Raw genomic sequence first — 26,073 nt, 5'->3', positions numbered from 1 at the left:
ATTTTCAGCTGTCAAGTAATGAGATGATCTCATGGTCATACAACTCCCGACCTCCTTACCTGACGTGATCCACGAGCAATGTGGAACACGTGGGCGACCTCGTAAAATGGTAAGGTGAGCTCAAAATACTTTTTAATGGGCTGTTAACAAGGTCATAATGACCTGAAATGCCACCCCCTCCGCTGCGTGTCGGGTCAGTTCAGCCCTGACAGAACCAACAACTGGGAAAGTCACATGGCAGCGGGTTGACAGCAGGTTCCCACCCACCCACTGTCAAAAAAAAATTCCACATGATCCGCCACCGAATACAGCCGCTGACCCCCGAAAAATTCCCCCTTAATGTCTGTCCTTTGCCAACCGAGTGCTCCTACGCAGTACTACTCCAGTGGCTGCAGCATGGCTGGTGGAAGGCTGCTGACTTTCCATGGGGGAGACTGCAGATGGCCTTGCAGGATGACCTTGAGCAGCTTTGGGCCGAGAAGGAGCTCGTCATGGGCGGCAGCAGTCTGAGCTGGCTGCCTGACAGGCAGCAGCAAGGGCACTGGCGGAGTGGCGGGGTGAGTGTATGAATGCTGTCATCCTGAGAGAGGACAGCAGGTTCTTGCTCCATGGTGCCACTGCCACTCCCCTGGGGTGGCACCTCAGCATTCCTAGCCAACTATTGGAGCACAGATTGCTGAACCTCTGTGAGACCCTGCAAGCCCCTTTCCACACTTGTAAACCCAGCCATGATGGCATCAGTCTGAGCTTGCCTGGCAGCAAGCTGAGACTGCATGAGAGCAGTCTAAGCTTCCACTGCAGCACTCAGACATTGGTTTGCTTCCACTTGTGCTGCAATGGAAGCTGCAACATTGCCCATCACACCCAGTATCATGGTTGGATCCACAAGTGCTCTAATGGAGCTGCCCATCACTTCCATCCTGGAAATCATTGGCTCCAAGCTCCACACAAAGCCCCGTGTAATGGAGCCGTACTCCTCTCTGCACCTTGACACCGACAAGAGGCTTTCTGACATGCCTGCTATTGCACCAAGCATTTCCGTGTGCATGCCCATCATCCTTCTTCTGAAGGCTGCCCCATCGAGGTCATCATCCGAGTCCTGTGCAGCAGAACTTGTGTGCGAACTTGCCCTCCGGGGAGCTGGCACTTGAGCTACCCTTTCCCCCTGGCCTGGCTGCAGCCCAGTCATGCCCAGTGACTCACCATGTGCAGATCACGCCTCTGTACTACCCTCTAAAGTATGTGCAGTGCCATTTGTTTGAGCTGGTGCCTGGGCGTGTCAGATCGAGTAACGGTGCCTCTTCTCCTTTACTCTCTTCCTCTACTATGTTGGGGACAGGCTAGGCTGCTGGCAGTTCTTGGATATCTGAAAGGAGAAAGGCACAAGAGTCAGGTTGTGGTGAATGGCGGGTGGCCGGGGGGAAGCAAGATGTGCATGCTTACACCATCGGCAGCTTGTAAGTGAGAAGAGATTGTGCCATGAGGGGGAAGTGGGATGTGAGATTAAGGATTAGGTATGAACATAATGTCATCAGCAATGTTTTCAACCTCACTGCTCACCACGGCCTCAGTGATGGTCCTGCCAATTATCTCCAGCACTGTCTCCTCCAGCTCAGTGAGGATCTGAAGACGTGCTTCCCCTCCACCTGTCTGCTGCTGCTCATGTCTATTATGCGCCACCTTGGCCTGCAAGAGAAATGGAAGTGTGTCAGTGAGTGTAGTGCAATGTGTTTGAGTGATGTGCCTGTCATGGTTGAATAGCTGACAGTGTTTGGGAGGTGTGAGTTGTGGGTATGAGGCTTGCAGCAGTGGTGTGAGGGTGAGGTGAAGCTAGGAATGTGAGGTGTGAGTCATGATTGCTTGAGATTGTTGGTATGTGAGTGATGGGGGTATGGTGCATTGAGCAGTGTGTGAGGCTAGTAGTGCAGTTGGTGGGATTTGGCATTTGGAGATGCATTCACTCACCTTGAGCATTCGTGTGAGGTCATTAAGCTTCTTACGGCACTGGATCCAGGTCCTGAGGGAAACTCACGTGGCATTAACTGCTTCTGCTATTGCCTCCCACTGCCTACTGGCATGCTGCCTGGAAGACCTCCTGCCACCCCCCTGTGGGTAGGGGACCTGTCTTCTTCCATGCACCCAAGGACCAAGGCCTCCAATGCTGCATCAGAGAATTTACTTGTCCTTTATCTTCCCTGTTGAGCCTTGGCTGCATGCAGAGTGACAATGAGGTGCATCTGCAACAAAGCACCTCCCCTTTAAGAAGTGCAGAGCGCCTAGGCAAAATTTTATTGGCCAGCAGACAGCACCCGATATTGGCCCCCCTCTTGAGCACTAAGCCAACCAGCAGCACCTTTAGTGCTGAGCGCAGTGCTTCACTCATTACAATGAGCAGGCAGCACAAAGTTTGCGTGCTGCCTGCACCACTTTGAACGGGCATGGGCAGATCGTGCTTCACACTCCCCGCGCCTGTTTTCGGGCCTAATCGAATTTCATCCCCTATATTTCCTCATTTAATAATCTTAAAATTCCCCCATCTATTTCCGCCTCTTTTTGGCAAAATATTTTGATATCTGGGCCCAGATATTGATATCTGCAACCTATTCTCTTGCCCATTCTGCTGATGTCTACGCTCAAATTTCATGCAAATCTCATGAGAATACGCCGAACGTAAAATTGCCGCAAATCGGCGTAAACAATCGGGCCCAAGGAAAGCACTGAACTCGCATCACATATTTTGCTTTTTTAAGTATGAAAATTTTTGTTTCAACTCATTCAACCATCATTCATGCACATCAGACACAGCACGTTTAAGAACTTGAAATCAATTTTTATTGTGACCAATACTTAGGCCATAAAAATGCATTAGAAGAAACAGAAAATACATAGCAGATTTCAATGAGGATGTTTTTTTGGAAAATGCTTTTAAAATTGCAATAAAACATGAGAAAAATGCTGTGTCTGAAAATCTGGTCATAATGTTAAGAGAGCCCGGACTTCAAGGGTTAAGTTCCGAGGAGAGATTAGACAAATTAGGGTTGTAGTCCCTAGAATTTAGAAGGTTAAGGGGTGATCTGATTGAAGTATTCAGGATATTAATGGGAACAGATAGGGTAGAAAGAGAGAAACTATTTCCGCTGGTTAGGGAGTCTCGGACCAGGGGACATAGTCTAAAAATTAGAGCCAGACCTTTCAGGAGTGAAATTAGGAAACACTTCTACACATAAAGGGTGGTAGAAGTTTGGAATTCTCTTCCGTAAACGGCAATTGGTGCTAGATCAATTGTTAATTTTAAATCGGAGATTGATCGCTTTTTGTTAACTAAAGGTATTAAGGGATATGGGGCAAAGGCGGGTATATGGAGTTAGGTCGCAGATCAGCCATGATCTCATTGAATGGCAAAACAGCTTCGAGGGGCTGAATGGCTACTCCTGTTGCAATGTTCCTATAGCCTTAGAGCAAGAGCAGTTGCAGGAAACTCCTATATGAGACTCTGTAAGTTGGAGGCGGGGCCAGTTTTATGGGCGGAGAGATCCATGCAAAGGATCAAGGAAACTTGGCCATCTTGTACAAGCGTGTACCTCACTTATGCCCAAAATTCTGCAATCTTTAAGGTCGCATTAATTGATTTACGCTCTGATTACCGTGTCACTGGGCGCAAAAAAGGAGGAAAATCATGGTCCAGGAAATATTTCAACAAAAGTTTATTTAAGGAATGTTTCTTTTCACAAGCTATGGTGGTTGCGAAGTCTGTTACCGCACATACTATTGCTATCCATTTATTAATGCTGCAAAGACAAAAATATGAACAGTCCTTCGTGGTGTCACGAGGGTGAGAAAAGACCCGGCCAGATAATAATAGCGGAGAAGTTTTTATTTCGTTTTTATTTCTGGTACCGAATGTAAATGAGGAGGAGGGTCAAGTTGATGTATGTCATTTTTTAAATATGAAAACTCATAACAGTCGTAGGCGCTTATCTGTGCATTTGTCTTCCGGGTTGTGCGAGGGCTGAAGCATTTCACATGGTCGCCCTTTCCAATCCAGAAACGCGACTGTTCTGGGCAAAGAAGAAGGTTTCGTGAAAACTCCCTGCGGTCCATTCGAATCTGAAACCCCAAGGCTGCAGAGCTGATAAACAGGAAGTTGCTTCGATCACTGAACGGGAGGGTTACTCATTTACCTGTCACCTGGAACAACTCCAGCATTGAAGATCTTCGGCTTTCACTTCACCCTGCAGCGATTTAAATCTGTGTATCTGGCGCATCATTCTTCAGAAAGACCAGCGAGCGGCTGAAGCGCCCGTGAGTGGATTGCTCAGCACCCCGCGTATGCCTATCCGTGATAAGCTCGAAATGTACCATTGCTCCAGCTGATGTACCAACTGATTGAAATTGTTTGACAATTAACTACATTCACAAACTGCGGCAATATAAACCTAGCAATTTTGTAAATCTTTTAACAGACGCTCACTTTGGACCGGTTGGAAGCTCTACTGAAGATGAGACAGAACTTGAAGACCAAGCCTCCAACAGGTCAGTCCCGATTTAATAAGATTTTTTTTTAAAGAACTACAAGTTCAAGAATGGGCGGTTTGACTGGACATTTGTGTTTGTTAACTTAGCCTTCAAATTTCACTCTACCTCTGGAAGGGCCCCTGATGTTGCCGGGCATCCTTCCGTACTGGCCCCAGTGGCCATTTCTCGTGTGGGCTGAGAGAGTGGTTTGGGGGTAAACTATTCATCAAGGGAGAACATCGTAGCTCAACCTGATCCTGCCCTCACCCAACTCCACACAGTCACTGAATAGCAATCAGGAAGGTGGCTATTTCCAGTGCACTCCCATTATTAGAAAGGTGATGAAATGGAAAAAAAAACAATGTAAGCTTTGTTTTTACATTGGAGTAAATGGTTGATATCTCATCAGATCTGATTCCTTTGTTGAGATAATTGCTTAGCAACTTTGCAAGGCTATGGGGAAAGAACTGGGGAGTGGCACTAATTGGATAGGTCTTTCAAAGAGCCGACACAGGCACACTGGGCTGAATGGCCTCTTCCTGTGCTGTAATACTCTATAAGATTCTAACTGATAACTGAAAAGCTGGGAAGTTTCTGTGTTCTATTTAAGTGTCAGCTTGGCTCAGTGATAACATTCTTGCCTCAGAAGGTCTTAGGTTCAAGCTCTACTCCAGAACTTGAGCAAATTATCTAGGCTAACACATCAATTTATTCCTGAGGGAAGTTGTTGGAGGTGTTGGAGGTGTTGCTGCAGATGAGACATTAAACAGATATTTCAGATATCTGTTATTTCAGATAGTTGTAAAAGATTCCATAACACTATTTGAAGAAGAGCAGGGGAATTTTCCCACTGTCTTGGCTAACCTCAACCACCACTGCTAAAAACAGGTTAACTGGTCCTTTACCTCATTGCTGTTTGTGACCCCTTGCTGTGCACACATTTGCTGCTGCATTTGCCTACATGATGACAGTGACTACACTTCAAAAAAGTAATTAATTGACTGTAAAGTGCTTTGGGACATCCTGAGGATGTGAAAGTCACTTTATGAATGCAAGTTCTTCTTTCCAGAACAATAAATACTGAATACTGATGTTATATGTACCATTGGGTAACATGCTCAGTGAGGCTGCAGTCATCTTCTTTTGACTCACAGCATACATCACAAATACACACAGTGGATGCATGAAATGCAGTATATATCTGGGTGTTTTGGTAAAATATTCTTCAAGGGGTATAGTGGATGCTGTGAGTTATTTTCTTTTGTTGCAAATAACACTTTTTTTTCTTGGAATCAGGTGTGCTGCTTGACTTTGTTTTTGGCATCTTGAAGGAGGGCTGACTAACTAACCTTTGATAGAGATATATTCTGTGCTGTGGGGGAATAATGTGATGATATCTTTGAAGCAAAAATGTTCAGTTGAACCTCCGTTCTATGGATAGCTTGAGACTAGAAAGGTATTTGTAACCCTGAAATGCCTGTAACTTTGAAATATTAAAATATAACAGTTGGTTACGTTGCAAGAAAGAGGTGCTGCTCTATTTTCTATTGTCCGAGGGCCCCAGGTTCCCAAGTACGGATCTGAAAATATTTGCAGTTTTTTCCATCTGTTATGCTTTTGGGCGATGTAGAAAAAGATTCCAAGTTAAATCCTAACCAACCTGATGAAGACTTATATTTAACGCCTGTTAAGTTAATTCTTGCAGTTTAAGTGAACTCTGTTTTTCAGGTTCAATTTAGATCGTGGCTCCTAAGTATTGGCATGTTTTTGCTATTCGTGTTAAATGCTATACTTTACTTCCCAATAAAATGCAAGTGCAAGGGATTCTATTTATCATGCAAGTTTAATTCCCGTATAACTGGATTGATTATAAAGATTGGTTATTTAATCAAGGTGAGCAAAAGGACAGATTTCACTTAATTGAAATGTCCTTGAGGAAAAATTACATCGTCCCTGCTGTCACAAAGTACAGCCTTGGCATTTTCCAACTCATGTGACTTAAAACCTTGTTGATTTTGGAGAAGTGCCTTCATGCTAAACTATTTGGAGCAACTAAATTACAGAACTTCAGAGAACAAACAACAGTTTTTTTTCCATTTTGTACTACACTGCACTAATATAGAAATATAATCCCTGCATCACTAGTCTGTGCAGGCACTGTTGAATACCTAAATGCACCTCTGCATAATATGAGGTACATTGGTGGTCAGCAGGAACGATTGGATAGAGCACAGGGTGGATTCCTCCTTTTCATTTTGCTGAGCCAAAAGCCATTTCTAATCCCAAAAGTTCTTTCCCTGGCATGATGCATAAATACATTTGTGAGTAAAAGGTAGCACAAAAGGACCTGTCATGCACAAATGAGACCTACCTCAAAATGGAAATGTTTCTGCCCTTTTTCCACTCTCTGTTCGAATAGGCTAGCAACAGAACAAATCCACGTTGCTGTGCATGACATTTCTACTTGACCTCTTTTTATCCTGAGTACCTTTTTGCCATGTGTGCTGGGGATGGGAAAGAAGGAAAATAGCAACTTGGGCACAAATACCATTTTACTCTTGTGCCAGCTGCAAATGTTATTTGCCAGTGTACAAGCAGCATTTCTGTCCAAAGACAGAAGGGAAACTTTCAGCCCATTGAATAAACATATGAACACAAGGTTTCTTATGGGCAATCCAAAGATTCAGTGCCAATATCCATTCGGAAGAATTTAAAGAAAAATAAACTCAAATTAGCTCATGGTTTTATTTGATTATTGGTTGTATTTCTGGAAAAATGCAAAACCTCAAGGATGAAGTTGTAAAAACAACACATACTTTGCAGCAAGGTAGAAGTGATATGATTTCTGCAGACTTGCTGCTGATGTTTCATCAGTTCAATATTTTGTGCCTCTCATCAACAAAGAAGCTGTTCCGGAATATGCCTTGAAGGAAATATTCCAAAGCGTGGCGTTTTTGACCAAGAATAAGAAACCTGAGTTTGGGTAGAAAATATTCCAGTTTCTTCACTGGTTTCTGTTTCCACACCTTCTTAATAAGGAATTTAGAAGATGGGACACATGCTTAATTTCTTCATAGCTAGTATCGGCATAGCTCTGGTTAGTAATACTATTGCAGTGTAGCAAGATCCATTTGTTTATTTCTTTCCTCCCCTGAGATAAAGATTATGAAGTCTGGCTGACGAAACCCCTCCAATTGAACTTTCTGACTGGGAGTCAAACACTTACATATTTTAAATTACAAAACTGCTATATGGGAGAATTAAAAAAAAAAAATTGTATATAGCTGTCTGCCTCTGAAACAGTCATAAAAAAATGAAAGCGTGAACCTAATCCAAGCTACTTGCCCGTATACCTTGCAAACAGCAAACAAAAACATCCCTTTTGGTATTTCTAATCAGTCATTTTTTCTTGCAGGAATAAATTCTATGCTCATTGATTAATGCAATGGCTTCTGGTGCAAGTTGAAGGAAAAGAACAATTTAGACTTAAAGACCGAAGAAGAAAGAAGACGTTTGGACATACTGTACTGAATGATAGACAAGTGAATATGAGAAAGGGAGACTTAAAGAATAACGCGGCAGGTTAAGTGCTAAAAACATTGGAAAATAAGACGGATGAAAAGCTGCTTGTCCATCTTTTAAATATATCAAGAATCCAGTTGCCTGCTCCTGGCCTAAAGACAACATTTTAAAATTCTCCAAGTTTCACTAAATGAACAGGTGATTTGTAAATCAAATCCTGGTAATCGCTTATATTAAAGCAGTCACATAAGTAGTGTTAAGGGAGTAAACTGCTTCTACTGTTAATGACTAATTATAAATACCACTAATGCAGAAAATAGAAAGACAACCATCTCGTGGGCTCAAAACTGCTTGTATTGCAAATAAAAGCCAGTGCAATTCAGATGTTGTGGAATCAGCGAAAGAGGAAAAGAGAACAAAGAGCCACAACAATAGCTTGGAACTGCTACCAGAAACTGCAAGATACACAGATCCGCTCAGTGACGGAGTGCTGAACTGTATCATGCAACCAAATAGCACTAAAGCAGAGGAGGAGAGTGATTGTGAAGCCGGCTTAACCAAACTTGGTGGGAATGAGGAAAGTAGTGCAAGCACAGCCACTGCAGTAGCTACAGGTAATGTGACCAAGCTTAACTTTGTGAAATCCTTGAAAATAATAGAGGGAAAAAGTAATGTTGCCTTGAAAGAAAAGGCATTGATCAGGAAATAGTAAAATTCCTTTTCATTCTGTTAATGACTCTCCATTGTTGAGTCAGAGTGGCAGTGTGATGAGATGCATTGATTTTGTAAGTATGCAACTTGGACAGTGATTCTCGTAAACAAGTGTACACATTAGGTGTAGAGAGCTGAGTACTCAACAACTGCAGATGTATTTACATAATGGTTGTTGATAGGCATACAAATGAGACCCAAATTGATCAATCATTTGTTTTTACTTTTATAGTTAAAAAAATAGTAGTATTTTGTGTTTTTAAATGATAGCAATATGTTTCCAATATTTTCTAATGGCAAAGTGCAGTAGTTTATAAATAACTTGCTCCCAGATCTTATTTTAAAAGCAAAGACCTTTCATTTTTGAGTATATACCTGGGTACAAAAATATATCAATTTATCTTTAAAAATGAGCTTCTGAATCAGACAAAGTTGATAATTTGTTTGAATGCCATTTACTAAAAATAACGGGTATCCTGAATTAATGAAATTATCCATGTCTATGTGCCACATAAGATTAGGGCTCACGGGATTGGGATTAATATAATAGCATGGATAGAAGATTGGTTAACAGACAGAAAACAGAGAGTAGGGATAAACAGATCTTTTTCAGGTAGGCAGGCAGTAACTAATGGGGTGCTGCAAGGATCAGTATTGGGGCCTCAGTTACTTACAATCTATATTAATGACCTAGATGAAGGGACCGAGTGTAATGTATCCAAATTTGTTGATGATACAAAGCTAGGTGGGACAGTAAGCTGTGAGTAGAACACAAAGGCCTAGAAATTGGCCTGAGGCGCCCAAGCGGCGCAAAGTTCACCTGGGCGCTGGAATTTGCGCCGCAATCGGCGCATTAGCGATCGCCGCAAATTCAGTTGAAGTGCCCCTAGAGGGAGACGGGGCGAGGCTCGAGGCGCTCCGCGTCCCTCTTAGGGCGCTGAAAGTGAATTTCGCAGTGCTACGTGCTGCAGCGCCACACGCTGCGGCACGGCACGCTGCGGTACTGCAGGCCTTCCTCCCACTGTTAAGGGGGAGGGGCCTGCAACAGCGTGCGCCCCGATCGCGAGTGCCGGCAAAAGAGCCCGGCACCAAGGAGAAGTGCCGGGCTCTCGGGAAACAGCCGGCAATGCTGCGGGGGTGGGGGGGGACCAGGAGGCCGGGGACGGAGGTGCTGGCAGGCGGCCACCGAAAAAGCGGCCGCCCTGCACCTCCACCTTAACTTGCACCGCTGCCAGCGCAGCAAGGCCCCGTGAACCGAGCGCAGGTAGCGAACGGCACTACAGCAGTGTTCGCTACCAAATATCGCGATCGGGGCGCGAATGGGGCGCTGCGCACACCGATGACGTCATCGGTGGTGGCACAGCGCAAAAGGCTAACGCCACCATTAGCGCCCCTGCTGAATATCGCGGGAGGCGCAGCCAGTGGCGCTACAGCCACTGACTGCCTCTTTAGGCGCTAACAGGTGGCGCTACTCACCCAATTTCTCCTCCAAAGAGTCTGCAAAGGGATATAGATAGACTAAGTGAGTGGGCAGTAAGGTGGCAGATGGAGTATAATGCAGGGAAATGTGAGGTTATTCACTTTGGTAGGAAGAATAGAAAAACAGAATATTTATTAAATGGTGAGAAACTTTCAAATGTTGGTGTTCAGAGAGATTTGGGTGTCCTCGTGCAAGAAACACAGAAAGCTAGCATGCAGGTACAGCAAGCAATAAGGAAGGCAAATAGCATGTTGGCCTTTATTGCAAGGGGGTTGGAGTATAAGAGTAAGGAAGTCTTGCTACAATTGTACAGGGTCTTGGTGAGACCACACCTGGAATTTTGTGCACAGTTTTGGTCTCCTTATCTAAGGAAGGATATACATGCCTTGGAGACGGTGCAACAAAGGTTCACTAGATTGATTCCTGGGATGAAAGGGCTGTCCTATGATGAGAGATTGTGTAGAATGGGCCAATACTCTCTGGAGTTTAGAAGAATCAGAGGTGATCTCATTGAAACATACATGATTCTGAAGGGGATTAACAGGGTAGATACTGAGAGGTTGTTTCCCCTGGCTGGAGTGTCTAGAACTAGGGGGCTTAGTCTCAGGATAAGGGGTAGGCCATTTAAGACCGAGATGAGGAGGAATTTATTCACTCAGAGGGTTGTGAACCTTTGGAATTCTCTTCTCCAGAGGGCTGTGAATGCTGAATCTTTGAGTATATTCAAGGCTGAGATAGATAGATTTTTGGACTCTAGGGGAATCAAGGGATATGGAGATCGGGCGGGAAAGTGGAGTTGAGGTCGATGATCAGCCATGATCTTATTGAATGGCGAAGCAGGCTCGAGGGGCCCTATGGCCTACTCCTGCTCTTATTTCTTATGTTCTTATAAGTAGTTCTCACAGTGTGCTAAATTCAGTGCTTCCAGTGGGGAGCCTCGCTCAGAGGGTGCAGGTCAGAGAATCGGTGCTGAATATGTGACTAATCTTGGCAGAGTTAATCTTTCGGTATAATAGGTAGTCCTGTGTTTGACCATGTCATTCCACTAAAGATACAATTGGTGACAGGATATTCTCCAATCCTCAACTGTTTTCAGTATCCATTTTCAATTTCACCATCAAATGATGTAAATTCACAATTAGAGATAAGCAAAGACACACAGTCAATCTTCTGGATGTGTTTTTACATTTGCTTTTGTTGACTTCAATAGTCGTGTTGAGAACTAATCTCACTGATTAGAAGACAGAAAAGTAACATAGCCTGTGTTTAATTATTGATAAGTGAAGGCAGTAAAAAATTGCTTAATCAAAAGCTATCTATTCCTATTGCATCTGTGTTAACCTTTTGCCCACTTCAAATGGTCATTACTGTTGATATTGTTTCTAAACCAGCAAGGCCTTCAAAGCAAGGCTGGTGCATACAACACCATAATAGGGAGGGTTGCCAACCCTTCAGGATTGTCCGGGAGTCTCTCGTAATTGAGAATTGATCTCCTGGGCAATGCTGTGGGCAACCTGGGAGATAAACATTCAATGTTTGCCTGGAGACAGCTGTTATTGTATCTGGAACAGCGCAGTTTGTTCTTTACCGGCTCCGTCCTGACTCAGTGGAGTTGCTCCAAAGAGCCAGCCTGGAGTGCGCCTGTGCAGGTGTGGCTGATCCATTTACACAATAGAGTGCCATCAGTGGCGCAGTGCATTGTGGGTATCTGGTGCCACCAGTGCGGCATTGCTGGCTTTGCTTTTAGAAGGTGCTTCAGTGACAGGAGGGAGTCAGATGTGGGAAGAAACACAATCAAAATTTCTCTCTGGCTTAAACTAGAGAGTGACCTTATCTCAAACACTCTCCTTGCCCAACAAAATAAACTCTAAATGGCCCAAAGGTCGCACATTACTCGCATTGCCTACATTGCTGAAGCTGCCTCAACTATCCCGCGCCCCCCTCCCCCACCCCACAGAATTCATCATATCCCTTCGTACCAAACAATTATTTTCCTTTCAACAGTTTTAGATTCTACTAACACCCACATCTCTAACACACTCCCAGACTGGATGCAACAAAAAGGTCTTTGTCACACCTCTGCCCTCCCATTCTCCATTACATCCTTTCCTGTCTTCTGATTGCATCAATGCTATTACGGTCATGTAGCACCAGCATGTGCAGGAAGTCCTCGGGAATGTGTCAGTGTTTGCAGGGGATCCCAGGGAGTGTGTCAGTATTCACATGGGAGAAAGAATTGCTCTGATTGCTATGTCTGGCAATATCATAAATGCATTTGGAAACATCATGTTTACAATTTCACTGCGCACAGTGACCAGAGGAATTCCTCCCCAACTGTTCTCACACATGTTCTAGTGGCTGTTTGCAGAGCAATATGGACCTGGAAACAGATCAGTGAGTAGAGCAAAAAAATAGTTCGGAAAAAACTAAACAAACATGAAAATGTAAGAATAAATGCTCGTAATATAATGAATCAATAAATGGTTTGTACTACAGATAAGCACCAAATCAATATCCCAATCTCTTTGGCTTTTGTCTCAGACACAAAAATAGGTGGTATTGTAAGCAGTGTAGATGGAAGCATAAAATTACAAAGAGATATTAATAGATTATTTGAATGGGCAAAACCGTGGCAAATGGATTTCAATGTAGGCAAGTGAGAGGTCATCCACTTTGGACCTAAAAAGGACATATCAGAATACTTTCTAAATGGTGAAAAGTTAGAAGCAGTGGAGGTCCAAAGAGTCTTAGGAGTCCATGTACATAGATCATTAAAATGTCATGGTCAGGTACAGAAAATAATCATAAAGGCTAATGGAATACTGGGCTTTATATTTAAAGGACTAGAATACAAGGGGGGGGGTAGACATTATGCCTACAGCTATACACAGCCCTGGTTACACCACACCTGGAGTACTGTGTTCAATTTTGGGCACTACACCTTAGGAAGGATATCCTTGGAGGGAGTGCAGCATAGATCTACGAGAATGATACCTGGATTCCAAGGGTTAAATTACAAGGAGAGATTACACAAATTAGGGTTGTATTCCCTGGAATTTAGAAGGTTCAGGGGTGATTTGATCACATTTTCCAGACATTAAGGGAAATGTTAAGTCTGTGGGTTGTATTATAAATAATCACAGACTCCACTGTTAACAAAATAAAACACGTCTTTACTATTCAGAGGCTCGGGCGATTCTGCCCTAGTTAACGTATCACAACCCTTATATACTGGTGTGGTCACTATCGGTATTACAGTATACATGAGCCAATAGATAGTGCCACCCTAAAGTAGTGCTCTTAAAGGCGAACGGTTACATTCTATAGTTCCCTTAAAGGTAAACGGTTACATACACAACACTCCTCCCTTCCTAGCTTATTACTTACAGAATCCCGTTAAACATACAATCTTCAACTTTATATAAACAGTTTGCAGATATACTCTCGATGGAGTCAACGTCATATAACAATTTACAGATATACTCTCAATGGAGTCAACGTCATATAACAGTTTACAAACATACTCTCAGTGGAATCAGTTTACAGGTTCAGTCTCTGTGGGAACAGTTCATAAATTCAGTCTCTGGTATTAATTCGTTCCAGACAGCATCCTCCATAGCCTTTTTTTTTTAACAGCTTGTACTTTCGTCCTGTTGAACCAGCAGTGCGGACTTATACAACCCACTGGCTGTCTTGATAATGTCCCTGGATTTTTTTTACAAATTTAGCACCTTTCGTAGTGTTCGGACTGAGGTAGTAGAAGTAATAATATTTTAAACAGTTATTATTTTCTGCTTCTTCTTTTTCTTTTCTGCCTTTTTGAAACTCTCCGAGCTCTTTTCCCGGCTGCCATCTGTAGCGCCACCAACTCTCTATGTTCCTTAGACCTTAAGTGCTTCCTCAGGATTTCAGCACTTTGGGAGTTCCCATCACAATTTGGGCAGACCACATCCTCATAACATTCGGTGTCACTCAACAGGTCAAAACCCTTCTTCAAGCAATCATATTCATCCTGCTCTTCCTCGGATGTCTGCCCTTCCTTCCCTCCTGGCCTCATTTGTGCGTTCAATCCTTTCCCTTCCTTCAGGGATTTCGTTATCAGGCTATTTAATCCTTCTACTGAAGTAGCTGTTTCCCCATTCTCCTGTTCCCCTGGACGTAATTCAGCGTACTCCTCCATTTCATCCATCATTTTCTCCAATGCTTTCATCTTCTCTTCCTCTTGTACTTTGGCTTCCAGTGCTTGGAGAAGTTGCGCCTCGATGCTCTCTAGCTCATGTTCAGGGCCCATTCCCAGTTGAAACTGTTCTTCAAGTCGGTCAACCTCGGTAATTGCCGCCTCATATTTGTCTTGGGCTTCCTTCCATATTTTTATGAGTTCTGCCATGTCTTTCACCTCTACATCCTCATCTATGTATGGAACTTCTACCGATGAGTCTGTCTTGGCCCTGAGCTCCTCAAGAATTTCCTGCAGCCTTTGGACTTCTTGCTCATGTTCAACCTTTAGTTGCTCATATACTTCCAACGAAACTAGCTTTTCGGAGGTTGCTGAGTTAACCCCCTCCAGAATTGTAGTCTGGGCCTGTTCATACTGTTTTTTCAACTTCTCGCACTCTGCTTGTAAGGAGTCGTAGAGAAGAACTGGAATAAAATCCTGGCTTCCTGAAGATTCCTCTTCATTTGTTTCTTTCGCAATTTCCTGTTGGAGTTCAGCCAAGGCTGCTATGCTATCTGCCTCTCGAAGTCTCACTGCCATCAACTCTTCTTTATTCTTGCAGTCCATCTCAGCCATTTCCCGTTTACTTTCATTTAACTGAGTGAGTAGTCCCTTATTTTGGGCTGAGAGATATTGCACCTTCTCATGTAGACCCTTGCACTCCTTCTCTGCTTGACATAGCTGATTACCGCTGATTTGGTTCTGCGTTTCAAGTTCCAACATCCTTTGCTTAGCTTCTTTCAGTTTCGCCCCTATAAGCTCCTCTTGCAACATGGCCACATTATTCTCATCAGGTAAAGAAGCGTTTCTCTTTTCCATGTCCAAGATTTGTTTCTGCATCTCCTTAAGAGCACCCTGTGATTCAACTTCTCTTAACTTTGCCTGCACTAGCTCCGTCTCTAATTGCAGAACAAAATCCTCAGTGCAGCGTGATTTGCCCTTCTGCTGTATCTCTAGATCATGCAAATATTCTAACCCCTGAACATCATCAGGGAGATGTGATCGGTAATTGGTCACGATGGCTCTATGGTCACTCTCTGCTTGAGCCAGTAGGTTCTGTTGTCTTTCCAGACTCTCCCATTCGGTGTCATAGAACTTTTTCATTGTTTTCATCTCTTGTACGAGGCGGTAACTTAATTGTTCTAATTGTTGTTGTAATTGAAATAGCGTTGAGTTCGAGCCCGGTGTTCCTCCGTAATGCATATGTCTGTAGCTTGAACAGACTCAGAATTCTCTGTCTTTATGCACGCCATCGATTTTCCAACCTTAGTCTGTGAGTTAATGTTAACCTTGTTTTTCATACATAAGCTGGACTTATCGTCTTCCGGCTCAGAGTCTGAGCTGCTTGTCTGCACCGAGTCCTCACTCGTCATTGCTTGTCGGTAGTGCCATTCCATGTCTATTTTCTTGATCCACTCCCGTCCTAGAAGTGGTGGTCCTCCCTCAGGTAGTACGTACAAATTCATTCTTGGGTGTACTTTACCCCTATCTCTCACCTTGACTCTTATTTTCCCCATGGGGTATACGCGATGCCCCGTGTATGTCTGTAATACGAACTTGGTATTTCTTAAGGGTATGTGAGAGAATAGTCGGTGGTAGTCCTTTTGGTTGATGACTGATACAGCTGATCCCGTGTCCAGCTCCATTCGTACTTGGACTCCAGCTATTTTTAGTGTGACCCAGATCGTCTGTAGATCAGTTACTTTACCCACATTGTGGATTCTCAGACTATCCAACTCCTGGCTGTTTGGGTCTGAGTCTGAATTTTGTTCGTCTGAACTCTTTTCAGCCACCTGATGCACCTTGTTGTACTTTTCTTGTGGTGGTGGCTTCCTTTGTTTGTTGGTCTTCTTTCTGGACCTGCATACCTTCGCGATGTGACCCAGTTTGCCACATTTCCTGCACTCTTGATTCTTAAACCAGCACTGATTCTGGTCGTGCGTTGTCTTTCCACAACGGTAGCATTTGGAAATGCTTGCAGTCATTTGGTCCACCCCGAGTGCCGCCGCCTTTAGCTGCATTTCCGCCGTTCCTTTCACTGCGGCTTCGTGCGATGAAGCTATGAGGACAGCCCTGTCCAGTGTGAGGTCGTTTTCCTCCAGGAGTCGCTTCTGCGTTCCTTCTTTGGCCAAGCCGCATACGAACTTGTCCCGCAGCGCCTCTGTCAAATTCCCTCCAAGCTGGCAGTATTTCGCTAGCTTACGCAGTTCGACTAAGTATTCCGCATTGCTTTCATCTTGCCTCTGGGTTCTGGCGTAAAATTTAAATCGTTCAGCCAGTATCAACGGTGTGGGGTTCAAGTGATCCTTCAGCACTGCTACGATCTCTTCGAAGGTCTGGTCCACTGGTTTAACTGGTGCTATTAGATGTTTCAAAAGCCCGTATGTTTTTGCTCCCATCGAATTTAACAAAGTTATTGCCTTGTCGTCATCCTCAATGTCGTTGGCTACGCAATATATTTCTATGCGTTCCACATACGTGGCCCAGTCTTCTATTTCAGCATTAAAGTCATTAATATTTCCTCGCTTAGGCATCTTCTTCTCTTTTCGAGTACAGTACAAGTATTACTTTACTTATTATTAATTTTCTTCTCTCTTCTTGAGAACACCACAAGTATTGCTGTACTTATACTTATTTTCCCTCTCTTCTTGAGAACACACCAGCCTTTCTGAAAAATCTTATTACTTTCCTGAAATTCTTAATAATTTCCAAGATGGCGGTTTCCCGCTTCTTCCTTCTTCTTCAGCGGTTTCCCCGCGAAAAATGGCGGCTTTCCCGCGCTTCTCGCTCTCCCCGCCCACTTCGATGGCGGTTTTCCCGCGCTTCTCGGCGCTCTCCGCCCACTTCAATGGCGGTTATCACCCGTTCCCCGACGCTGACTTTCAGCCCGAGTGCGGCCCTTATCAGCGGATGCGATCGATGGCCCGGCTGCGCCTCGCACTTGAGAGCGGCCCCCGGCCTCTGGCTCACCCGCTCGCGCGGCTCTTGCTCGCTCCCTCCCGGGCTCTGGCTTACCCGCTCGCGCGTTTCACCGCGGCTCTTATCAGGGATTGCGATCGCCCTGTCTTTGCAGCCAACGCTGCGGCTTACCCACGAGGTTATGGAGGCTTCAGGGTCCTAATGCCTGTCGCTTCCAGCCTGTCGGTTCCAGACTGGTGAGGATTGAAACCTCTCTTCAACGTCCTGTCTTCGGACGAAGCCGCCGTGGAACAACTGCCGCAGGGTTCGAATCCTGACTCGTCGCCAATGTTAAGTCTGTGGGTTGTATTATAAATAATCACAGACTCCACTGTTAACAAAATAAAACACGTCTTTACTATTCAGAGGCTCGGGCGATTCTGCCCTAGTTAACGTATCACAACCCTTATATACTGGTGTGGTCACTATCGGTATTACAGTATACATGAGCCAATAGATAGTGCCACCCTAAAGTAGTGCTCTTAAAGGCGAACGGTTACATTCTATAGTTCCCTTAAAGGTAAACGGTTACATACACAACAGGAAACTGATGGTGTAGATAGAGAAAACTATTGCCACTGGTTGGGGAGTCTAGGACTAGGGGACATAGTCTAAAAATGAGAGCCAGGCCTTTCAGGAGTGAAGTTAGGAAACACTTCTACACACAAAGGGTGGCAGAACTTTGGAACTGTCTTCCCTAAATAATAGTTGATGCTAGGTCAATTGTTAATTTTAAATCTGAGATTGATAGATTTTTGTTAACCAAAGGTATAAAGGGATATGGGGCAAAGGCAGGTATATGGAGTTAGGTCACAGATCAGCCATGATCTCATTGAATGGCAGAACAGGCTCGAGGGGTTAAATGGCCTACTCCTGTTCCTATGTCCCTCGGTAAATGAAAAGAAAAATGTTCCACCTAACATTTTATCATAAAGGTAGTGGAACATTTTCAAATGCCTCTTTATAGTTCTTCCACAGAATGTTACAATCTCTCTATTTATTTCTTTGTCAGCAGCCACCCCCCCTTTTAAGAAGGGTTGATTAAAGCTATAAATTACTGGCACTTTACTCACCAAAAAATAGTCATTCACTGGGGGTGTGCCTGTTTCTGCATCCTCCTCACCTTGCTCTGGCCAGCTCATGTCCCATCCAGGGTGCTGGCCTATGCTGGGAGTGTAATGGTTTAGGGCTGTATAATTTGGCTGCTCTTCTCCCGCTACGGGTGCAGTGCACCTCTGGTACACTGAGCCTGTCTGGTGTCCGGTAGGGGAGCCAAAGGGAAAATTGGCTCTTGTCGATTATCTACTTGTTTCACGTTTCCTGTTCCAATGTCCTTTACCTAACCAAATAGTGCATTTATCCATTTACCATTCAGTTGGCTATCCACTTAATTGATCCATATCACTTTGAATGTCATTAGCCTTCTCAATACTGATCACTACATCAGGTAGCCTAGTATAATTAGTAAATATTTCATATGAATAGAAGTAGCCTGCTCCATTTAGTTTAGATAGTTCATAAAGTGCAGGGGTCTCAGAACAGAACACCAATAATCACTGCCGCCGAGACAAAAGCATTCCATTATTGTCAATTTATGCTTTCTGTTGCTAAATTGACCTTCAATCCAGATAGCTAATTTACTGTTCAGTCCGTGAGCTTTATTCTTCATTAAAAAACCTATTATGCCGAACCTGCCCTTCTGGCAGACCTCATCTCTTAATTTAGTTTCCTCTTCAAAGAATTTTGCTGACTTGCATGGTCTCTGTGAAGGAGACTGAGATTTAAACAATGAAGGCTGACATGCATATCAGAAAATCTCAGGAAGTGCTTTCTGATATGCACTGAAGGTCTTTGGAAAATTTAGGTCTTAATGTCAATTATGGGTAATTTTGAGCTATGAATTCATGCCCACTAGGAATTGTGTTGAGAATGTCCAAAGCCTTTTATTTAGGACCATAACAGCCATGAGAGAGATTTAAGTTAAAATATTTGTTTTTGACTATTGTAAAATTGTAGAACCCCTGCCCAAGATTTTCTGTCCATTAAAACAAATGGATGTAAAATCACCAGTTGGCAGTGCGTGATTTCGTGAGGTGCATTTAGAGCAGGAATTCAGGAATGGAATTTTCACTCCTTTATTTTTATAATTTTAGCTGGAATCTAGAGTTGAAAAAGAGAGTCTTGTACCTGCTTTTCTATTCTCCAAATGTTTGATTAAAAAAGAAAACTGGGCAGTTTTAGTGATACCAATAAAAATTGGTCATACCCATCAATGTTCTTGACTGTCTGATTGATTGACGGGGGAGGTGGTAGTTGTTCCTGTAAAACCAGCCAATAGATTTGTTTTACTGGAACATCTTTGGAAACAGCAAAGGCCAAATTATACTGCAAAATGAGTTTCTTCCAGTCTTGCCACGTAGATAGTTGTGTTGTCTCAGAATGCTCACACTTGGACACATTCACTGGACCATGCAATATTCTGCTCCTGTGAATGTATCATTAACTTAGCTAATAGGAGGAGAATGGGGACATTTTTTTTTTAACCCCTTTTCTTACCTCATTCTCACCAATCTACCTGCCGCAGATGCATCTGTCCATGACAGTATTGGTCGGAGTGACCACCCAACAGTCCTTGTGGAGATGAAGTCCTATCTTAACGCTGAGGACAATGTCCATCACGTTGTGTGGCACTACCACCGTGCTAAATGGGATAGATTCAAAACAGATCTAGCAGCTCAAAACAGGGCATCCATGAGGTGCTGTGGGCCATCAACAGCAGCAGAATTGTATTCCACCACAATCTGTAACCTCGTGGCCTGGCATATCCCTCACTCTACCATTACTATCAAGCCAGGGGACCAAACCTGGTCCAACCTGGTGAAGCTACAACACAGGACTACATACATGCTAAACAGTGGAAACAGCATGCTATTGACAGAGTTAAGCGATCTCACAACCAACTGATCAGATCAAAGCTCGGCAGTCCTGCCACATCCAGTCATGAATGGTGGTGGACAATTAAACAACTAACGGTAGGAGGAGGTTCCATGAATATTCTCATCCTCAATGATGGTGGAGCCCAGTACGTGAGTGCAAAGGACAAGGCTGAAGCGTTTGCAACCATCTTCAGCCAAAAGTGCCGAGTGGATAATCCATCTCAGCCGCGTCCTGAGGTCCCCACCGTCACAGAATCCAGTCTTCAGCCAATTCGATTCAGTCCACGTGCTATCAAGAAATGGCTGAGCGGACTGGATACAGCAAAGACTATGGGCCCAACAACATCCCGGTTGTTGTGCTGAAGACTTGTGCTCAAGAACGAGCTGCGCCTCTAGCCAAGCTGTTCCAGTACAGCTACAACACTGGCATCTACCCGACAATGTGGAAAGTTGCCCAGGTATGTCCTGTCCACAAAAAGCAGGACAAATTCAATCTGGCCAATTACCATCCCATCAGTCTACTCTCAATCATCAGCAAAGTGATGGAAGGTGTCGTCGACAGTGCTATGAAGTGACACTTACCAGTAACCTGCTCACCGATGCTCAGTTTGGGTTCCGCCAGAACCACTCGGCTCTAGACCTCATTACAACCTTGGTACAAACACGGACAAAAGAGCTGAATTCCACAGGTGAGGTGAGAGTGGCTGCCCTTGAAATCAAGGCAGCATTTGACCGAGTATGGCATCATGGAGCCCTAGTAAAACTGAAGTCAATGGGAATCGGGGGGGGGGGGAGGAAACTCTCCACTGGCTGGAGTCATACCTAGCACAAAGGGAGATGGTTGTGGTTGTTGGAGGCCAATCATCTCAGCCCTGGGACATTGCTGCAGGAGTTCCTCAGGGCAGTGTCCTAGGCCCAACCATCTTCAGTTGTTTCATCAATGACCTTCCCTCCATCATAAGGTCAGAAATGGGGATGTTTGCTGATGATTGCACAGTGTTCAGTTTCATTTGCAACTCCTCAGATAATGAAGCAGTTCATTCCAGCGTACAGTAAGGTCTGGACAGCATTCAGGCTTGGACTGGTAAGTGGCAAATAACATTTGCGCCAAACAAGTGCCAAGCAAGGACCATCTCCAACAAGAGAGAGTCTAACCACCGCCCATTGACGTTCGACGGCATTACCATCGCTGAATCCCCCACCATCAACTCCTAGGGGTCACCATTTACCAGGAACTTAACTGGACCAGCCACATAAATACTGTGGCTACAAGAGCAGGTTAGAGGCTGGGTATTCTACGGCGAGTGTCTCACTTCTTGACTCCCCAAAGCCTTTCCATCATCTACATGGCACAAGTCAGGAGTGTGATGGCATACACTCCACTTGTCTGGATGAGTGCAGCTGCAACAACACTCAAGAATTTGACACCATCCAGGACAGAGCAGCCTGCTTGATTGGCACCCCATCTACCACCTTAAACATTCATTCCCTCCACTACCGGCACACTGTGGCTGCAGTGTGTACCATCTACAAGATGCAATACAGTAACTTGCCAAGGCTTCTTCGACAGTACCTGCCAAACCTGTGACCTCTACCACCTAGAAGGACAAGGGCAACAGGTGCATGGGAACACCACCAACTCCAAGTTCCCCTCCAAGTCACGCACCATCCTGACTTGGAAATATATCGCCATTCCTTTATCGTCGCTGGGTGAAAATCCTAGAACTACCTCCATAACTGTACTGTGGGAGTACCTTCACCACACGGACTGCAGCGGTTCAAGATGGAAACCCACCCTTCTCAAGGGCAATTAGGGATGGGCAATAAATGCTGGCCTTACTTGCAACGCCCACATCCCATGAACGAATAAAAAATAGAAAAACTTCCTCAAGGCAGCGTCAGGTGCTAGTGCAGTTATATGTGAGCCATCAGCCCTCATGGTCTTTGCCCAAGTGTAGGCCCTGAGATTGATTATCAATGGGCTATTCAACTCTCGAATGTACCGCATCTGAATTCCATTTGGTCAACTAGAGACATATCCCATTTAAGTATGTGTCATCAGTTAGCGATCAGAAGTGGGAACTCCAGTTGGTTTCTTTTTTTCCCCTCTTTAATCCAGTTATTAAGGCCAATTATAATGCCTCCACTGAGACCAAGAAGCGAACAGCTATCTAAACCAAACCTGGGTAATGTAGCCCACTGACACATCACAGAGCATAATTCTCCATTGAGCCATTGAAATAGCATCTTTTATGACAGGTGGCTTTATCCAGCTATCGGATGAGACGTTAAACCTCAGGTGAACATAAAATATTCCATTGCACTATTTCGAAGAAGAGCAGAGGGGTTCTCCCCGGTATCCTGACCAATATTTATCCCTCAATCAGCATCACTAAAACAGATTATCTGGTCATTATCAGATTGCTGCTTGTGAGACTTTGCTGTGTGTAGGTTGGCTGCTGCCTTTCCTACATTACAACAGTTACTACACTTCTAAAGTACTTCAAAGAACTCGGTTCTCTAGCCACCAACTCCATCCATGAGAGTGATGTAGTCCAATCTGAAACTAAGGTCTTCAATCTAAACAGAGGAAACTACAAGGGTATGAGGGACAAGTTGGCCATGGTAGATTGGGAGACTACACTAAAAGGTATGAAGGTGGACATACAATGGCTAACATTCAAGGAAATAATGCATAATTTGCAACAAACATATATTCCTCTGGGGCATAAAAACCCAAAAGGAAAAGTGATCCAACCATGGCTAACAAAAGAAATTAAAGCTAGTATTAAGTCAAAGGAGGAAGCTTATAAAGTTGCCAGAAAAAGCGGTCATCCTGAGGATTTGGATCTTTTTAGAAATCAGCAAAGGGGGACCAAGAAATTGATAAAGAAAGGGAAAATGGAATATGAGCTCAAACTAGAGAAAAATATAAAAACGGATTGTAAAAGCTTCTATAGGTAAGTGAAAAGGAAAAGACTGGCGAAGGTAAACGTAGGTCCTTTACAGTCAGAGATGGGAGAATTTATAACGGGGAATGAGGAAATGGCAGAAAAATTAAATAAATACCTTGGGCTCGATTTTGCCGGGCTCGATTTTGCCAGGCCCGAGGAGACGGGATTGGAGGCGTGTGAGATGTTAAAATCGCAAAAACTGGCAGGCGGGCCTGATCCTGCCTCCATCCCACCTCCGAGCAATTTTCCCACATGCGAGTTTTCTGACCCCATCTCCATCCCGCCTCCAAGAGGCGGGATAGGCCCTTAAGGCCCTTAACAGCCAGTTAAGTGCCTCTATAATCCCATTTTGAGAGGCCTTTCTGATTTTAACAGTTTTCCCACGTACTGCATGCCTCCTCTGAAACACGCCAGTGAAACCTGGTGGCAGCACAGGTGGATTGCTTAGTAACAGCTGCAGCTCCACCATTAAAAAGGAGTTTTCACCAATCTTCATTTGCAGGTGGCAGAACTTTGTTGTCTCAGGTCTGGGGGAACTTTTAACAGGCCTACTCATTGCTGTGGAAGTTTGGAGCCTGACACCCATCTCCAGTGTGACCTCCTGGGAAACCCCTCTCCCCACCTTGACTGAGCGCTTCCTCAACTGAAGTATATACAAGAAGAATGGGAACCATTTATTTCCTTTCCTCTTGGACATCAGATTCAGATGAAGACCAGCCACGGCAGCAGCAGAACCCTGAACAACAGCAGCACTAACTGCAGGAGTAACAGCAGTAGCTCCAAGCTGCTGCTCACCCACCTGAAGCTGCACAGGCCAGAAGGCGCCAGGGCGCGACCACATTGCTGCCCGGGATGCAAGGGACGCACTCATCTTGGCCAGATTTGCTTAGCCTGCACAATCAAACACTTTTGCCTCGCACATTCTTATCAGACCATCGACAATGGCCAAGAACCAGCGGATTCCTATCACTCTGACCACCATACTGACAATTGCAAGTCACCCTAAGCCCTCAACGTGGAGGTCCCATTTGCAAAATGACACACACCACAACTGCAACAGTTTGCCATCAGAATTTTTTATGACAATAAGCAAGTGATGGCACTTCAAAAATAAACACAAATTTACACCCAAGTGATTACCCTTGTGACTACTTGTGCATTATCTTCCTCTTACGCGTGCTCCTACATGGTGCTTCCCCTGTGGCTTCAGCAGATGTGGAGGCCCCTTGCTCGCATTCTTGCTGCTCCTGTCTCGACACCTTTGGCGGGCGACCTCTGGGGTTGCGAACCTGTGAGTGCTCGTCAACAGTCTGCTGCTCCTGCGGCTGTGCAGGGGCTGAGATGCCGATCTCAGTTGGGTGGGGACTCTGGTGGGGCTCTGACTGAGGGTTCTGCAGTGGCATGGTCGTGTGAGTGCTTGGAGAGGCGCCCCCACTTCCTTCTTGTATGCCACCAACATCCCTCTCGTGTCAGCCCCACTTCAGAGCTAGCAAGTGGCTTGACAGCACCTTGCTGCAATTCAGGGGGGCCATGAGGACCCGTTTCTGTACTGGAAGTCCTAATCCCAAGGACTTGCCTGAAGGTTTGGTTTGTTTGCTCAATAGCTGACCATCGCTCCTCAAGAGATGTCAGTCTATTCTGAACAATGACTGTGTTTTCACGACCCTGGCGACTAAGCTCCTCCATGGCTGTAGCCATCCTCTCCTCTACATTAGCCATCCTTTCCATGGAGGTTGCCATCCTTTCCGTGGTGATGCGTTCATGCGCCAACGCCTCCACAAAGGCTCTGCTCATGTTAGCGATGGACTCCTCCATTCGCTCCACATTGTCAGCGACCCTGGAGACAAAACCTGCCAGAGACTCCTGCACCTGTTCCTGGAGTTCCAGCACCGCTCTTCTTCTGGATGGACCCGGAGCCAGAGGGTCAACATGCAGCTGAGCCGAGCTGGCAGAGTCCTGCGCCCTCCGACTAGGACTCTCCACTGCTGTCCCTGTCTCCACCATCTGCTGATGCTCACTTGTGAGCTGTGATACACCAGGTGACAACACTGCACTATCTCATGAAGGTAACACCGAGGTGTGAGTGTCTGCGCTGGTGCTGGGTGCGCTGAATTCTGCTGACGCTGCGCCCTTAGAGGTTGCAGCTTCCTCTGAGGAGTCTGGAGGCTCAGGCTGTTCCTCCTGGATAGTGGGGACGGGGGCTTTCGATGGTCCTGTGGCGGAGTAAAGGAAAGAGAGATGTGAGGCCAAGGTTACATGCACATTGAATATTGCAGATGATCAAAAGTCAATCTGTTAGAGCATCAGAATCATTATCAGTGACTCATGCAATGTCAATGAGAGAGATGATAAACTATTCTGTCACCAGCTTGCTCTGATGCACCCGTCTGTCCATCCCCCACTTGCGCATCCTCCTCCACTCCCACGATCTCCAGGGCCGCCTCCTCCCAGGGGGTGAGTTGGGCTACTGAGGGTGGCCCTCCTCCTGTCCTGGCTCGCTCTCTTTTGTTGTGAGCTCTCTTTTCCTGCAATGAGGGAGACAAGTGGAGGTTGAGTGAGAATGAAGGAGTGAGTGTAGAGAATCCATATCATTGATGGTTAGAAAGAGACAAAGATGGAGTGAGGTGGCAAGACCAAGGGCCCCTCCCTGTGTGTTGTAAGTTGTTTTCAGAGCATCACAGCGATAGGGAGTGTGAGGGCTGCATAGTCGAATAGTTGGGTGAATGTGACCATAGAGAGAGAGGGAATGGGTAAGGGTGCAGGGATGTCAGTGTCAAGTGG

At 45.0% G+C, this 26,073-nt stretch overlaps 1 protein-coding gene across 3 annotated transcripts in view; it reads left to right on the top strand.

Annotated features, from left to right (window-relative positions):
* The first annotated feature begins 3,556 nt into the window (after positions 1-3,556).
* sh3tc2 (SH3 domain and tetratricopeptide repeats 2) overlaps positions 3,557-26,073 on the top strand; it is a 148,190-nt gene continuing 125,673 nt past the window's right edge. For 2 of the 3 annotated variants that reach the window (XM_085995348.1, XM_085995347.1), the window contains exons 1-2: positions 3,565-4,533; positions 7,931-8,651. In XM_085995348.1, coding sequence (XP_085851474.1) covers positions 8,345-8,651 — 307 coding nt within the window. In that variant the 5' untranslated portion in view covers positions 3,565-4,533; positions 7,931-8,344. Of the gene's footprint in view, positions 4,534-7,930; positions 8,652-26,073 lie in introns of all 3 variants that reach the window. The other variant, XR_015079310.1, reaches the window with a different exon arrangement.

Source organism: Somniosus microcephalus, chromosome 8 (assembly GCF_052327205.1).
Source record: "Somniosus microcephalus isolate GS21.2 chromosome 8, FLI_Smic_1.0, whole genome shotgun sequence".
NCBI lineage: Eukaryota > Metazoa > Chordata > Chondrichthyes > Squaliformes > Somniosidae > Somniosus > Somniosus microcephalus.
This window is presented reverse-complemented; position numbering and strand designations above follow the sequence as displayed.